General features: G+C 61.3%; 1 protein-coding gene across 5 annotated transcripts in view; it reads left to right on the top strand.

The window, feature by feature from the left end:
• ADCY3 (adenylate cyclase 3) overlaps positions 1 to 16,474 on the top strand; it is a 78,738-nt gene that overhangs the window by 44,782 nt on the left and 17,482 nt on the right. For all 5 annotated transcript variants that reach the window (XM_035728783.1, XM_027621313.1, XM_027621311.2 and 2 more), the window contains 5 exons: positions 12,779 to 12,909; positions 13,458 to 13,569; positions 13,715 to 13,842; positions 14,835 to 14,993; positions 15,668 to 15,845. In XM_035728783.1, coding sequence (XP_035584676.1) covers positions 12,779 to 12,909; positions 13,458 to 13,569; positions 13,715 to 13,842; positions 14,835 to 14,993; positions 15,668 to 15,845 — 708 coding nt within the window. The remainder of the gene's footprint in view (positions 1 to 12,778; positions 12,910 to 13,457; positions 13,570 to 13,714; positions 13,843 to 14,834; positions 14,994 to 15,667; positions 15,846 to 16,474) is intronic.

The raw sequence follows: 16,474 nt of genomic DNA, 5'->3' as shown, positions 1-16,474 counted from the left end.
CTCTCCTTCGCCAAGATGACCAACCTCCTGCTGATAAAGGCAGGCAACTCCTGACAGGTGGGCCACCAGCCCCGGTCCCCCAGGAAGGTGCAAAGCAGCCCCGGGCGCTGGTGCTCAGGCTTCCGCTTCGCCTTGGGCACCGAGGTGGGCTTGTCTGCGTGGTGAAGAGAAGTGGAATGGAGGTCTCAGATTCCAGTCGCCTGGCTGCAGCAGCCTTCCCGACTCCAGTCTCCTGCCTGCAGGCCCAACCGCTCTGAGGGCCTCAGGGAGCTGAGGCTTGGGGACGGTGGCCCTGGCGGGCACGGGGCACTTTGGTTCTGCTGAGCGCCTGTCTCACTTTGTAGGCGGTCCCCGGCATCTGCCTGTGACATGGGGCCATCAGGGGGGACTTGGGGCCTCTCTGCAGCCTCCCCAGCTCCAGGGGCCTGTTAGGGTAGAGGGCAGGGAGCCCAGAGGCCTGGAGAACTGGCATCGTTTTTCTTTATTCTCATGTGGCCGTATTCCAGGGTGTAGTTGGGGACCTCGAGGGTTGCTAAGTGCCCCAACTGTGGCCTGGCAATAGCGGGCCAACGGGAAATCCGTGCAGCACATACCTGTCACCAGGTACAAACGACAGAATTCTGAGCTGCTTTGGATCTCACACTCGGAATTAACTTCCCAGGGAGGGGGCCATGGTTGAAGGAGGATGCCGGGGTTGGGGAGGGGGAATGGAGGGATGACAGGCTGTGGCAGAGGCCAGGGCTTCCTTTAGACCGCATTACATTAGACGGGCCGGCCTGTCCTTATTCAGGGAAGAGAGGGCTGCCCCCAGTCCCCGTCAGAGGTGAGGAGCGAGAGCCCACGGCTGACTGCGGCGTTGATTCTAGGTCAGAGAAGCGTCCGCAGGTCTCAGTGAGGGCCAGGGGGCCAGGTCCTCTTCGTCTGGGGCACCCTGAGGAGTGTGGTGCCGGTGGACGCTGGGTGGTTTTCCATGTAGCTGCTGGGGGGATGTGCAGGAGAGAAGAGCCCCTTCTCTCTGCCTTTCCTTCTACTTAAACCCAACACCCAGGGTCACCATGACCAGGGGATGGTGTTTCTTCTTCATGCTGGAGTCTTTCCCCAGGTGGGTGACCTTCTGCCCTTGAGGTCTTGGAAGGAAGAACCACCCATTACCATGAAAGTCACAGACTTCTCCCCTGGGAGCCCCAGAGTTTGGGGACTCGGGAGTGCTGTCCTTTCATAAGCTCAGCTGTTTCTTGCCTTCTTGAATGGCCCTCCTCGCTGACCTCTGCCCATGCCTTTGGCCCTGAGGGTGAGGCAGAGAGTAATCTCACCCCTGCGCCCTGTTCTCACGAGAGGTTGGTGGGGGAGATGGAAGTCACACAGCCTTCACACAGAGAGACAGACACACAGACACAGAGCGAGAAAGGCACACAGAGACCAGCTACGTCTTGCCCTGGGGTCGGGCTTCTAGTGTCCATCCTTAAAGTGTCTGCTCTTGTCCTGGCAACAGTGAGATCGGGGCTGGGGACCTGCCTCCTGGGGAGCCACTGGGGGGAGGGGAGGCAGGTGTGGGGTGGGACGAACGTGGCCCCACTGCGCCGCGGTGGCTCTGCGTCTTGCTCCTCGCATGGGGGCCTGGGGCCAGGCTGTTGCGCCGTCAGCACCTGGTGTCCATTGTCCACTAGACAGCCACAGAGGGCCCCCGCTCCCCGACACTGGCCTCGAAATCTTCTTGCTACCTTAACGTCCTCACGGACCTACTCGCCAATGTATCTGATATTTTTAAGTTGTATTTTAGCCTCAAGCGCATCTTGGTTTGAGAAAAGCCAGAAGGCGAATCTCCCGTGGCGGGAAGCAGGGATTCGTGCTTCCGTGGGTTCCAGCCCCCACCTCCTGGGTTTCACAAAATGTTCTTCATTCTAGCGTTTCAGGATTTAGCAGAACCAATCCACGTTTTAGATAACGCAAGTGATGAGCCCACAGAGGACAGGTTGTTCCAGAGCCTTGGAGGGCTCCTGGTGGTGGGAGGGCGTCTGCTGCGTCAGGTAGCCCCGGGCGCTGGTGGCGGTGACAGGACTGTGTCTGGGCTGTGTGGCTTCTGAGCTGCGGCCCTGCTGGACCCTGGGGGGTCAGAGCCACATCCCCCCCCGCAGCACGTGTACCCCGGTTTTAGCGACTGCTGTCCCTGACCAGTGTGGCTGGGGTTGTGGAGCGTCCCGCCCTCTCTCCGGCCAGAGGACTGACGTTTGGTTTCATCAGGAGGTAGTTTATCAGAGAGTTACTTCGTGTGGAGCCCTGGGCTGCGTCTTTACTGGATTATCTCCTTGAATCATCTCCGAAAACCCAGCGAAGAAGAGTTGGTGCGCCCCGCCACCCCACCCCACCCGACCCCACCCCCGGCAGGGGCTTCTGTTGGGTAGTCTCTGGACCACATCCGGCCTGTGGGGATCTGCTTCCTTTGACCTGCCCGGAGTTTGAAACATTTCTAGTACTTAGAAATTTGGACATTCTCTATAAAAACTTGTATTTCTGACTGCCTTGGAAAACGGAAAGATACGACAACACAGGGCTCAAGAGTCAGACTTTGATTCACATCCTCACCAGCCACTTACTTGCCACATGACCACATGAGCCAGTTACTTATGCCCTCTGAGCCCATTTCTTTGTGAAGTGGGAATAGAGTAAGATTGTTAAAAGGTCTAAAAGAGAGCATTTATTCCACAAATATTGTGGGCACCGTTCTCGGCACCAGGGATGCAGTTGTAAGCGGAACAGATTCCAGTGGGGGAGACGGATTAAACAAGCGAGCATATGCTATTAGCAGGTAGGAAGGTGGTGGGCAAAGCAGGGGGAGGAGCCTAGGAATTGCCTGGGGTGGAGGGAGGTTGCCATTTAATATCATGGGACCAGAGAAGGCTTTCTGATAAAGTGAGATTTGAGCAGAGACCGGAAGTCAGGGTGTGAGCCATGCAGTGTTGAGGGAGAGGGAGCAGTAAGTGCCAAGGCCCTGAGGTATGTTCACATGACATCATGGCAGTGGCTGCAGGTGGGGTTCTAGAAGTGAGGGGAAGGGAGCCGGGAGGTGAGGCAGGGAGGTGCTGGGCATCAGGTCCTGCAGCGCCTTGTAAGGACCATGGCTTTTCCCCCCCGGAGGCATTGGAGGGTTGGAGGTTTTAAAAGGATCTGTGTGGCTGCTGGTGGAGAAGAGAGAGCAGTGGAAGCAGGGAGACCAATTTGAAGCAATGCAGTCATTTTTGGGGGAGAGAATAGTGGCTCAGACCAGGATGGAGGTGGTGAAAGGAATGATTCTGGGTGTTTTTTGAAGGCAGAGCCAACAGGATTCACTGCTGAGTGGCATGGGAGGTGGGAGAGTGGAGAGTCCATGATGGCTGTCGGGATTTGGGCCGGGAGACCGTCGGGAGGGGAGGATGGTGAGAGGCACAGGTTTGGTGGGGGGTGGAGAGTCCGTCTTAGCGACGTCCAGGAGGAGAGTTGAGGGGACACATCTCATCCCGTGCCCTACCTGCGTGTCTGGCAGGCTTGCTGGGCTGGGCCAGCATCTTCACACTCCGGAGAGGCCCTCCCGGGGTGAGGATGGTGGGTCCTCTAGGACAAGGGCCTCAGGCTGGGGAGTCCGGCGAAAGTTGGCAACCAGATGGCTCCTGGGGAACACTTACCGCTTCTCCTCAAAGACAGTAGGCGGGGATTTTGCTACCAGGTACGTGAGTCCCAGACCTGCCCCGGAGGCTCTCAGGGCCTTCCGGAAGCCAGCCGGAGGGGGCCCAAAGGGAGAAGCTCCCCATACCAATGTCAGTTTCTGTAACGACTGCCTCGGCACGTCAGCCAGCCCCTCTCTCTGCGTCCTGGCCTGTGTGGTTGGGAACGTGACGCGACGTGCCCGTGGAGCCAGAGGATCTGGCTGGGGCGCGGCTGGGATTCTGCGGTTCTCTGGCTCCCTTAAATCTTCAGCAAGAAAGGAGTCTGGGAGGGCAAAGAAGAGCGCGTGGCACAGGGCCCGGGTCAGATCGGGCTGGGAGAAGTGTGTTCGGACTTGGATTTATAACATGATGGACGTGGATTCTTGGGTGGGTGCTGGCCAGTGCATACTGGGGAGAACGGAGTCCTGATCCACGTGGAAGGACAGAGGAGGGTTAGGGAGGGCTGAGTGCAGAGGTGGAGAGGGACACGTGGCAGACAGGTCCTTCCCGGAGCACCTGGCGCTCGTCCCTCTCGTGGGAGGGACTGGGGTCGGGAGCCCAGCCAGAACTGGGGTGGGGCCGAGCAGAGGCCCAGAGAGTAAAGGAAGGTGGGAGCTGCGTTTTGGAAAAGCACTGGTGAGGTTTACTGCTCCAGGGGGAGGAGGCAAAGGGGAGCAAAACCAAACCCCCTGCGCCCCTCACAGGTGGAGAGCTGGTCTGTCGAACCCCCTGGAATCTTCACGCCTGGGGTGGGTTGAGCAGGGGCAGAAGCCCGTGGTTGGGCTCCCACCGCAGACACGGCAGGTCTTTCCCACTGACCACAGATGTGGCCTCGGCGTCCTTCTCTGGGCAGCGGCTCCCCGTTACCCTGGGTTGGCCCGTAAGCTGCACTTACTTGCTACAGTGTTCTAGAACTGCTCTGATACGGTAGCCACTAGTCACATGGGGCCATGTACTTTTAAATTAATTAAAATTTAAAAATTAAGCATTAGTGCGTCTGCTGTACTAGCCACGTCTCCTGTGCCCAGTAGCTACAAGTGGCTCGTGGGACCATCTCAGACAGCATAGACCACAGAGCATTTGTTTGATTGCAGAAAGTTCTAACAGTGCTGTTCTAGAGGGCGATGGCTGGCCCCTTGGGCCACAGCTCCTAGTTGACAGCTCATTATCTCACCAAACCTCTAAGGAGCACCTGCTCTGTGCCAACCACACTGGGGGAGGGCTGCAGACACCACACACATGGCCGTCTTTGGGCCCAAAGTGTGGTCTCCTGAGACAGTAGTCCCCTTGGCCTGCACGGTGGGCCCTGTCTCTGGAGACCGTCCAGGAGTCCAGGTAAGTGTCCCCTCTCCCCCTAGAGCAGGGTCAGAGTTCTGGGCTGCCCCTGGGTCTGTGTGATTTCTGCACTGTCCCAGATGATATGGCCTGGTGGTGGCCCCCATGCCGAGATTAAGTGTGGCCCTGCTTCCTTCTTGGAGCTGACAACTTGAGAGACTCTGGGGATGCCGGCTCGGAGTCTGTTTTCACATTGGAGGGGCTTGTTTAAAGAGATGCTGGTCTTTGAGCAACCCGGGAATGCCCACAGCCCTTGGCTGAAGACAGCAAAGCACTCCTGCCCCATGAGACCAGTCACTTCCCAGGTGACCTGAGTGCCCCGGCCATCAGACCTCTTGGGAGTACTGTTTACCTTTGACCTTCCCAGCATTTAGCCTGGGGACTTGCAGAGATGACCAGTGACTGTTCTTTGAGTGAGGTGATAACTATGTCTTTGGATGGGGCAGCCTATGCGGGTCGCTCGTCTGGACGGTGGCTGCCCGCCCCAGGCACACGGCAGCACGGGAGTTTCCCGATTTCACGTGTCGTGGCCCTTGGCCCTCTTCATCAGGGAGAGGTGAGCTGTGTGGGCTCTGACCTCCCAGGGCCGGCGGGCCAGCCCCTCCTGCTCCTCGTTTCTTTCCTGCTGCCTCCTCTGCTCAGCTGGCCAGGCACCTGTTGTGGTCCTCGGACCTTTTTTTGGCTTTCAAGTGGCCTGGAAGCTCCAAGAATCTGGAGAAATCAGGCCCAGAGCAGATGTGTTTGTGGACAGCTGTGCATCTGCTCACAGCCTGTGATGGGTTGTAGTGACGTGTGTATGTGCGTGTGTGTGTGTGTGTGTGTGTGTGTACGTACACACGGTACATGCAGAGGACACACGGGCATGCACAAGGACACGGCATGCAAACAGACTACATGCTTGCTTCGTGCAGACACCACACACCCACCCAGCTACCAGGGCACTGCTGATTTCTCTCTCCATTTTAAGTCTCCCCCTTCCTTCCACCTCTTTACAAAGATGTTGTAGAAACTTAGCTTCTCATCAGCCAAGCTCATGTATCCAAATCCCTGCTGGCCACCGCCTGTAACTAACTCCTGAATGCCTCGTCAGGGCCCCTGGGAGTAGCATGGGCCTCCTGCTTCTGTCTCAGTCCTGAGCCGTACAAAGGCAAGGCCTGGCCTGAGTCAGTGCTGAGGAGAAGGGGGCTTGATTGGTTCCTTCCCAGAGCCTGGTGGAGGCCATGCGGACAGCCTGCCCTGGTCAGGGACTCACGGCCCACCTGAGCAGTGTGGCAAATACTTGTTTACAAATCCCTGCCCGGGCCCGGATGCACACTGCACCCCAGCCGGTCCCCAACCCCGCCCCACCTCTGCACAGTGCCCGGGATGCACGCTGCACCCCAGCCAGTCCCCACCCCCCCACCTCTGCACAGTGCCCAGATGCACACTGCACCCCAGCCGATCCCCAACCCCGCCCCACCTCTGCACAGTGCCCGGGATGCACGCTGCACCCCAGCCAGTCCCCACCCCCCCACCTCTGCACAGCGCCCAGATGCACGCTGCACCCCAGCCGATCCCCGACCCCGCCCCACCTCTGCACAGTGCCCGGGATGCACGCTGCACCCCAGCCAGTCCCCACCCCCCCACCTCTGCACAGTGCCAGGGACGCACGCTGCACCCCAGCCGGTCCCCACCCCCCCCACCTCTGCACAGCGCCCAGGGCGGGCCTCCAGTGCTTCTCCCTGGGATCTGGGTTGCTTTTTTGCTCTACCCAGAAAGCCTACTAGAAACTTTCAGGGCTTGTTCTTTCTTTTGCCTCATTTGTTTCTTTTCCCAGAGAGGGTCAAGGCCTTGACTAGGTGTGTATTTTTAGGATAGCCATCAAAGCACTGCAGGGCTGGGGAGAGACCACGTGAGGCAGCTTCCCCACCTTCTCCATCTCTCTGTATGGACCCATGTGGCAGGGCCCCAGGCCTTGGCTTGGCGAGTCTGGCAGGTCCCTGTCCCCCGGGCCAGGCTCCAATCCTGTGGCGGACACCCTCCTGTCACCTCCTCACCCAGCATCCGGGACCGGAGCTCACTAGCTCTCAGCGCAGCACATTCTTTGTTTGAACTGCTTGACTCTTAGAACATTTTTCCTGCTCTAGAAGCCAGTCTGTTCCCCAAAGCCTTCCCTCGCTAGCTTCCTCTCGTGGGAACCTCCAGAGCAAGTGCCATCCCTTTTCCACATACCCTCAGGCCTGAAGGTTGCCCCCGTGTTGCTGTGGAGGCCACGCTTCTCTGGGTGGTTCCCAGCCTCTCAGCCCACCTCGGATGCCTGGCCTCAGGCTCCTGCACCTAGTGGTCACTCCCCAGTGAGGGCCTAGTGAACTGTTGCCTTGAGGAAATCTGTCTCTCTGAATGCTCCTAAAGGGGCGCTTCCAAACTTTAATGTGGTCACAAGTTACCTGAGGGTATCTGGGTCTCATGAGGAACCGGCCTCGGGCGAGGCTGAGGCTGCCACTCTGAGGGCCAGACTGGGCTGTGGGGCCCGAGGTCCTGAGGGATGGGCTCAGACGTCTAGGGACTCGCCATAGATTTCTGCTCCTCTGGGTAGTGGTGTCAAACGATGCACGTTTCCCCTATTAACCGTACTAGGCCCCTTGCAGGCTGTTGGTGGCCTCACGCTGTGCATGTGCCATGGCGGGGGGGTGCCCTTCTGGGGCCAGCATAGCTGGCCTCTGTCACAGCTTTGGGGTGACTCAGTATCTCCGAGCCCTCGCCTTTGGCCCTGTTGGTTACTGAGGGTCCCCTGCCAGTCACTGAGACCGGGCCTCACAGCATTGGCCCCTTTCTCCTCCCCTCAGCCTGTGAGGAGGGGGTATGGCGGCTGAGGGAGGTCACTGTGGCCTGCCCAGGGTCTGTCAGAGAGAGCCAGGAGTTTCCCGCAGTAACACCTCTCTCCTGTCCTCTGCTGACCCGTCAGAAGGAATGCCAGCATCTGCCACCAGCCCTGGCCTGCCCTCCCTGAGGCTGAAAGGTGGTCTGGTCTGCTGCTGGGCCACCATGCTGAGGCAGCCACAGAGGTCTCAGCTGGTTCCGCTTCTGCAAGGAGGACCCACGTCAGGAGTAGCTGGATGTCCCAGCTCAACTCCACAAGCACTGCGGGCAGCACAGAAAGGATGTTCTGGTGGGTTCACCCACTGGGAGAGTCCTCACAGAGGTTTCTAGAGCAGCCTCGTCAGGTCCTTCTTGGGAAGATTTGGGCACTTCATCTTCCTTCACATTTGCAGCAGAAGAGCGTCCAGTGTGGATGAGAGAATTGTTGTGTCAGAAGCACATCCTTTGGTGAACAAGAAAGTCCCACCTGTACTTTCAGTCCAAGAGCCCTGGGTTCTAGTTCTGGATCTGTCGCTAACTCTGAGGAACCTGGGATAAACTAAACCACTTAGCCCATCCATGCTTTGGTTTGGTCGCCTGCAAAATGGAGGCCGTATTTCACATGCATGAAAATACAGGGCAGGTGAGGAAGTTTTAGCAAAGAAGAGGGACAGTGTTGCTACTGGCCAGTAGTGTCCGTTTGCCTGGTGAGTGGTGATACTTGAGAACTAGAGAAAGAAACCAGGCCAGGGTGATGGTTCTGTCACTCGGCTCCTGGAGAAGACCCCTGCCACCTCCCTCTTGTGCTGTGGGGTGGGGGTCCCCACCTGGCTTCAGACCTGGCCATCAGTCTCCTTCCTTGGCTTTCATCCAGGCAGACGTGGGAGTCCGGAGCGAGCCTGGCGGACTGGCAGGGCCCTTCCCTTTCTAAGAAATCTGGTCATTACCAGGGCCGGGGTCATAGCAAGGGAAGTTTTGTGTTTATTTCCAGTTCGAAAAGTACGTTTAAAAAAGCAGCAGCGTAACCATATAGCTGTTTTGAAAAACATAACCCGTTTTCTCGGGATTCCATTCGCCAGGTCAGATTACCCTGTTCTCTCTCGCACATACTCTTCCGCCGTGATTCAGGGGCACGCGTGGGTCTGCCGTCCCCTTCTCAGGATACGGTGTTGGCTCTTTTTCTCTTTGGTCACGTTCTCATCCACGGCACTTGTCATTATGATCGTTTCTATGAGGTTCGTCCAAAGGATGTGTCCCAGTCGAGTGAGCCACTTGCTGGGCATTTGGGCTTCCCAGTGTTTTCCACAAACGTGAGTGATGTTGCACTGAAGTTCTTCTCGCACGTATGTCTTTTTGCTTCTCGTGGATTATTTTTGTTGGAAAAATCCCCGGGAGAGCCATTAAGGGGTCAGAGGCTCGGAACATTCTTATGACTCCCGAAACATACAGTAGTTGCTATTTTAGGAAGAGTGGGCTCTGCCTCTATGCTGGGGAGACCAAGCCACATCCCTCGGCTGCTCTGGGCGGCCCTGTACCCCTGTAGAGGCCTGGCTGTGTTTCAGGGAAATTAGGACTGTGGTCAGGGGCACGGAGCAGCTCGCAGGACTGGACTGGTTCCCAGGGAGCCCAGAGAGGCTCTTCTGGGGGGGCAGGGCTGTGAGCTGGGGTCTGGCCCCGTGGGCGCTGGCTGCTGGCGCTGCATAGGCCGGTTGGCTGGGAGCCCAGCACAGGTCATTGCGACTTTCCTAATCGTTGGTGTCCCTCGACCCCTGCCCGCGCGCACACCTGAGCGCCCTCTTCCCCAGGCCGGCGGGCCCGGCCCCAGGCCTCACACATCCACCTCTTCCTGCCCTTGGTGAGCACCTGCGTGCACGCGTGGCGGGGTCGGGGAGGAGATGGAGGGACAGAGAGCAAGGCTGAGACACACATGGAAGGCGGGACCCGTCTTTGTCTCCCCTTCATCATTGTGCCCGGACCAGACAGCGTTCCTCGGCCTGGTCGCGTGACCCCAAGGGCTTGCTGCTCACCCTGGATACCCCACTGGGGCTCTTAACCTACAGTAAACCTGTGGCCGGCCTTTGAAGCCCAGAGGATTTGGGGCCTCCCCTTCCTGAGGCGCCTGCTGTCCCCACACCCTCAGTAACACTTCTCCTCAGGTGACAGAACAGCTGCAGCATATTGAGCACTTGCTGTATGCAGGCCCTACGGTGAGGAGTCACTTCGTCCTCTTGCTTTCCCGACGGCTGACTGTTGCCCGGGATCACACAGCCAGTCACCGGTGGGGCAGGGGTCTGAGCTAGGCCGTGGGGCCCGGAGCCCAAGTTCTTGACGCCACACCCTCCCGCCCCTGCCAGCCCGGATTCCTGCCCCGGCACTCGCCGCCTTGTCCCCTCCGGACTCCAGCGGCTCTCAGCCTAGGCTGCCCTGAGAGCTGGCAGGGCCCCAGGCCTCCGGCTTGTCTGGAAAACCCTCCTAGTGGCTCCTGTCCTTCCCAAGCTGAGCGCTTGCTCCACGGTGCGTGGGCTTAGTTCGGTCTCCGAAGGCCCGTCACCACACGTGGGCAGGGGGCACGGGCACGAGCACTGGGTCCCGGAGCGCCCGCATGGGCTGGGCCCCTCATTCCTCTGCGATGGTGCCCCTCGCGGGGTTGTTAGCAGTGGGAGCAGAGTAGCTGTGGCAATGGGAGAATGGTAGTAACCGCTGTGGTGCTTCAGGCCCGGGCCCGTGCCAGGCACGCTGGGCCGAGGGCCACTCGCCGGGCCATTACCCTGTGCCTGACTGCAAGGCGGGTTAGGTGAGAGGGACCTCCTGTGGCACAGGGGTGAGCGGGGGGCGCTCCGGTCTGCAGACCATCGTGGGAGCAGAAGGGAAGGGGCTGCCCCTACCGCAGAGCGGTCTTCTTCCGGAGCTGGTGAGGGAGGCCCCAGCCCTCTGGCTTCCGGGGGGCATGGGCCCGGGCCCTTGGGGGGCCTCTTGGCTGCCTCACCCAGAGGAGAGGAGCAGAACCTCCACACCTTGGTTCTCCTGCCCCAGAGAAGGTGTGTTTCAAACACAGAACTGGGTTCTCTGGCCTCAGGGTCCACTGAACACAGCCTAGAACAAGAGCAAGGGGGGCCCCCCGACCCTGCCAGACCCTTGGTGGGAGGAGAGTTCCCCCGCTCCTGTTCCCACCAGGCTGGCGTCCCTGCCAAGGCCCAGGACCCATAGCCTCTGTTTCTCTGGACTGGCCTTAGACACAGAGGACACAGGCAGCTGCTCTTGGTTTCCTGGCCACCCCTGCACCCAGGTTGCTCCTGTAGCTGGTGGGCTAGACACAGTACTGCTGGACCCCCCTGCCCCTCCCGCCGTACTCCTTGTCTGTCAGCCGAGCTCTGCAGCATGTGGCCTGGCCCCTCAGAACCCACTCCAGCACGGGGGGGCAGACCCAGCCACGCCTCTCTGTCCCCGCCTGTTACCCGCCTCCCACCCCCACTTCTCCCAGGCCGACCTCAGCTTTGCTGCCTCTCCCCAGAGGCCTCAGCCTCCCCTTAGCTACACTTCCCATACCCCCGCAAACCTCAGCTTGAGCCCTCCACCGTCCTTCAGACCCATCACCACCTGCTTCCCATCTCGGGGCGCAGGGCCGTGCACTCTTGCTGATGCGGCGCCCTGCCTAGGCTTCTCTGTCTGGCTTCACCCCCTCCCAGGGGCTGTCTCCTGCCCCATCTCCCAGCCCCCCAAGCCGGCTCAGCGTCTGCCTGCAGCACGTCCCAAACCAGCCCGTCTGTCCCCTCACGTCTCTCTGCCTCTCTGTTCCTGACTTCACAGACTGGCACCTTACACCCAGAGGCCCAAGCCATGGACCTGTCCTGCCTGCTTGGTGCAAGCGGTCCCCAAGCCCCACTCTGCGGGGATGACTGCTAACTGGTCGCCCTGCCCTGCCACACCCCTGTGCCCTGCAGCTTTCCGGAAGGAGTGCCCCATTCCTTGCCTGGCACACGAGGCCCTCCGTGGTGCAAAATGGGGGTTGGCAGACGTTTTCTGGAAAGGGCCAAAAGAGCCCTTTTCAGCTTTGCAGGCTGTATGTTCTGTGTCACAACTCGGCTCTGCTCTCGGAGGGAGAAGACAGCCACAGAGGACACGGAAACAAGAGAGCATGGGGGGTGGCAGCAGACAGGCAGCAGTGGCCCGCACGTGGCGGTGTGCCGCCCCCCCCCCCCCACTCCATCCAAACCTACCTCTGGAGCTGCAGGTCCCTGAGCCTGGGGTCTTCAGGTCTCTGTGCCTTGTGTTTGCGGCTCCCTCAGACAAGATGTTCTCAGCATCTCAGTCTTCAAGCCTCACTTTCAGGAAGTCCTCCTGCTTGCCCCCAACACACCTGGCTGATTCTGGCACCCTTCTTTCTTACTGCCCTGCTCTCCCTTGCTTGTCTTGGCACTTACCAAACTGCACGTCGGGAGGCATGCTCACCTGTCCCCCCACGAGACCCTCAGCCCTCTGAGGGCAGAGACTCACTCCTTTGCTGGCATTGGTACCCAGCGTGCTGCCTGGCACGTCGTAGGACTCCGGTGACGTTGAATCAGGATTCTTGAATGACTAGTCTGTGCAGGGTGGGGTGGATGACACAAGGTCCTGCCCTGGGGGGCTCCCGGTGCAGGGGCTAGAACAGGCCCACGTAGGCACTGTCGCCTTCCCTGTGGCCGTGAGGGTGCTCTGGAGGTTCAGAACCAAGCATGGGTTTCTTCATGGGTGTCTGACTCCCGTCAGGGCCCTGAAGATGCTCCGTCACAGGAGGCTGCTGCCCTGGGCCTCTGGCCGCTTCCCCACCTGGGGGCTGCGCCGGAAGGGCTCTGGCTGACGTCTGCCGCCGCAGGTATCTGAACCTGCCCCTGGAAGGGTACAGGCCGGACCCTGCCTCCCCACTAACCCTGTCTTCCTCCTCCCAGGAGAACCTTATGCTTTCCATCCTGCCCAAGCACGTGGCTGACGAAATGCTGAAGGACATGAAGAAGGACGAGAGCCAGAAGGACCAGCAGCAGTTCAACACCATGTACATGTATCGGCACGAGAACGTCAGGTGCGCCGGGCCCGGGCTCCGAGAGAGGACGGGGCTGGACTGTGTGGGGTTGGCCGTGCCCTGTGGGGTTCCAGAGTCTTCCCGCAGGACTAGAAGCCGGGCCTTCCCCGCCGTGTGAGCCTCAGCCCCTGCGGGAACAGTGTTGCCGGCCCGTGTTGGGGCTGAGACATCTCGGCTGTGTGGTCCGGCCCCAGCATCATACAGACATCACCCAGGGTGGGGAGGTGACATCCGGGAGGTCACCCAGCCATTCGGGGCCAGCACCGGGGCTCACAGCCATGCTCCTTCCAGGAGGGGTGGGTTCATCCTGGGGCCAGGAGCGGGCAGCGTGGGGGAAGGAGGCCCCGTGGAGGAGGAGCCCACAAGGATAAGCTAAACATCAGAGCCCTGAATTCACCCGGGAAGTGCCAGGCTCTTGCTGCTTTGGGGCCTGAGCAAGGGCCCACTGCGCCGGGGTCCTGGCTGCCCATGGTGGGGAGCGGGAGCCGGTGGGGGAGCCCGGCATGCTGTCTGGAGCCTCACGGCCGCTGTCCCCCCTCCTCTCGCAGCATCCTCTTTGCGGACATCGTGGGCTTCACCCAGCTGTCTTCTGCCTGCAGTGCCCAGGAGCTCGTGAAGCTGCTCAACGAGCTCTTTGCCCGCTTCGACAAGCTGGCCGCCGTGAGTGCCCGGGCCTCGCTGGGCTTTTGGGCTCGGGGGCCACCCTCGGGGCGTGGGCCTGGCCCCCCCCGACCCGGCTCACCCGGTTTCCTCCCACCGGGTCCCAGAGGGACTCAGAGCCACCCCCCACACCCTGTGCTTTCAGAAATACCACCAGCTGCGGATTAAGATCCTGGGCGACTGTTACTACTGCATCTGCGGCCTGCCCGACTACCGGGAGGACCACGCCGTCTGCTCCATCCTCATGGGGCTTGCTATGGTGGAGGCCATCTCGTTAGTGGGGGGCCCTGCGGGGAGGGGCGGTGGACCACGGGAGAGGCAGGCCTTCCGTGCTCGGTCGTGGGGGCCCAGCGCACCCCAGGCCCCCACGTCCCGTGGGTGTTGCGTTGGTCGGCAGGCAGCCCAGTCCCCGGTTTGGGGAAGTGGGGGACATGGCTCGTCTTCCTTACGGCTGAGGGGCCGCCAGCCTTCCACGGCCTCTGAGGGGCCCAGCCTCCATCCGCTGTGGTTTTCTGGAGAAGTGGCCGTCGTGGTGAAGTCTGTCACAGCCCCTCACATTCGTTTGGATTTCCCCCCAGGTCCCCCATCCCTCTCTCAGTGTTTTCTCACTGTGAGCCTCCAGGCCCATCTCCGGTCAGCAAGTCCGTGTGCGGCCGTGTGGGACTGGAACCCTGGCCTCTGCTCTGGGCTCCCAGCCTCCACCGCTGTGAGCTGTGAGGACATTGCACTCTCGTCCTCACACTCCCTGCCGCGCCTTGGAGGCCCTACCGGGCAGGCCCTGGCTGGATCAGGCCCCAGGAGGGAAAGGGGCTCCTTGCTGAGGCTTCTCCCCCAGCTGGGATGGGGGCCAGGAGGGGTCACCTTGCCACCAGAGGACCATTTTGCATTGTTACCGTCTTCGGGTTAGAGCTCCTCTGACATTGGCCTAGAAACAGATGCCGCACTGGGTCGGGGGAGGGGGTAGCTCAGGATCACTCGCCTCCACTTCCCTCACCACCGGGCGGCTTTCCCGGCTGCACGTGAGCCCTGGCGCGGTGCCCGGCGCAGGTGGACACGGGGAAGTAGCAGCCTTCCCTCTGTCGGCCTGCTGGACCCCTAGCCACAGGTTACTCAGCTCAAGTGCAGGCAGAGAGCTGTGGGCTGCCCGGGAGTCCCCTCGGCCTTGAGGGGAAGAAAGCCCGTGCAGAGCTCGTCCATGGGGCATGGAGGGCCGGCCACCTTGCTGCGGCCATGCCCAAGCCCTCCTCTCCGTGTGTGCCTGGCAGGTACGTGCGGGAGAAGACGAAGACGGGGGTGGACATGCGTGTGGGGGTGCACACGGGCACCGTGCTGGGGGGCGTCCTGGGCCAGAAGCGCTGGCAGTACGACGTGTGGTCTACCGACGTCACTGTGGCCAACAAGATGGAGGCCGGTGGCATCCCCGGGTAAGCCAGCATTCCTTCCCAGCGGGGAGGTGCAGGGGCCGAGAGAGGGGGCCGTCCGCCCCTCGGGGCTGTGGCTCAGACGAGAGACCCCCCGGAGCAGCGTTCCTCCTTGGGGCGCCTACCTCCTGGCCGGAGCCCGGCTGTGGCCTCTGCGGCAGGTGCCCTCTCGCCCCTCCGCCCGCCTGTGGGGCCACAGATGCCGGCATACTGGTACTGTGCGGGGGGCTACTTGGGTAGGCTGGGTCCCCCCAAGGGCGCCGAGCTGGAGGAGCAGGCTCCGAGGCACCTGCACGCCCGGCTGGAGCTCTGTCACACTCAGCTAGTCAGGGCGGACGGGCTGAGGACGTGGCCGCACATTCCCCTCCTGGCTCAGGGCGCGGCCCTCGCAGGCAGTCACGATCTTCTCCCTCCGTGGTGACTCCCCAGAAACAGGCTTATTACCCCCTGACGACAGGTGTTGCAACTAGGAACCTGCAAGGTTCGCTGCGGTAGGACGTCACGACAGGGTTCAGGGCGGCCTTCCGGATTCCTCGCCTCCCTCCGTGCTCTGGGCGGCCTGGGGACGGCGCCTTCCTGCCTCATGGATGTAGCGCCAAGGCTCAGAGGCGTGGGTGGCCTCCCCGGGGTCTGGCGGCCTGACGGGCCCCGCGCCCGGGGTTCTCGCTGCCGTGCAGGCGTGTGCACATCTCCCAGAGCACCCTGGACTGCCTGAAGGGCGAGTTCGACGTGGAGCCGGGCGACGGGGGCAGCCGCTGTGAGTACCTGGACGAGAAGGGCATCGAGACCTACCTCATCATCGCGTCCAAGCCAGAGGTGAAGAAAACAGCCACGCAGCACGGCCTCGGCAGCCCGGTGAGTCCCCCCGACTGCTGCCCAGCCTGGACAGGGCACGGGAAGGCGGGTTCAAGAAGCTGGGCCGGTGGAAGAGCAGCCAGGGCTGTGGGGGGCACCCGGGTGGGGCGTGGGGGGCGGGGAGCAGGCTCCAGCGGCCAGAAGGGAGCCCCCCCCCCCGGGGACGGCCGCTGGCGGGGGCAGGGATCCCCCGCGTGGTAGGGGGGGAAGCGGTCGGAGCCCTGGGAGAGATGGGTGGAGGCGGGGGGTGGGGGGCGCCCAGGGAGAGGCTTCCCAGAGCCGCGCGGAGGCCGAGGAGGCTGGGGGCAGGCAGTGGGGGGTGGCTTGGTCACTAGGAGGGGAACCGAGGCCGGGAAGGTTTGCTGGCTGCGAGATGAAGAAAGAACAGGCCGGAAGCAGTGAAGCCCGCCTGCCCTGGGCTCGTCTCTGTGCCGCTTCCCTGCCTCTCATCAGACCCGGAGCCCTGAGCCGCTGCCCCAGCTTCTCCCGCCCACCGCCGGCCTCCTGACGGGCCGTCTGGCTCGGAGCCACCAGGGGCCGCTGCCACAATGGAGCCCTCCGTCCTCCTCGGCTAAACCGGGGAATTGCTTCACTCCTTGTGACTTTGTACTTACGAGCGCACCAGTCGC

This window comes from Zalophus californianus, chromosome 8 (assembly GCF_009762305.2).
Source record: "Zalophus californianus isolate mZalCal1 chromosome 8, mZalCal1.pri.v2, whole genome shotgun sequence".
In the NCBI taxonomy this organism is placed as follows: domain Eukaryota; kingdom Metazoa; phylum Chordata; class Mammalia; order Carnivora; family Otariidae; genus Zalophus; species Zalophus californianus.
Note: the sequence above shows the minus strand (reverse complement) of the source record. Positions and strands in the feature narration are given on the sequence as shown.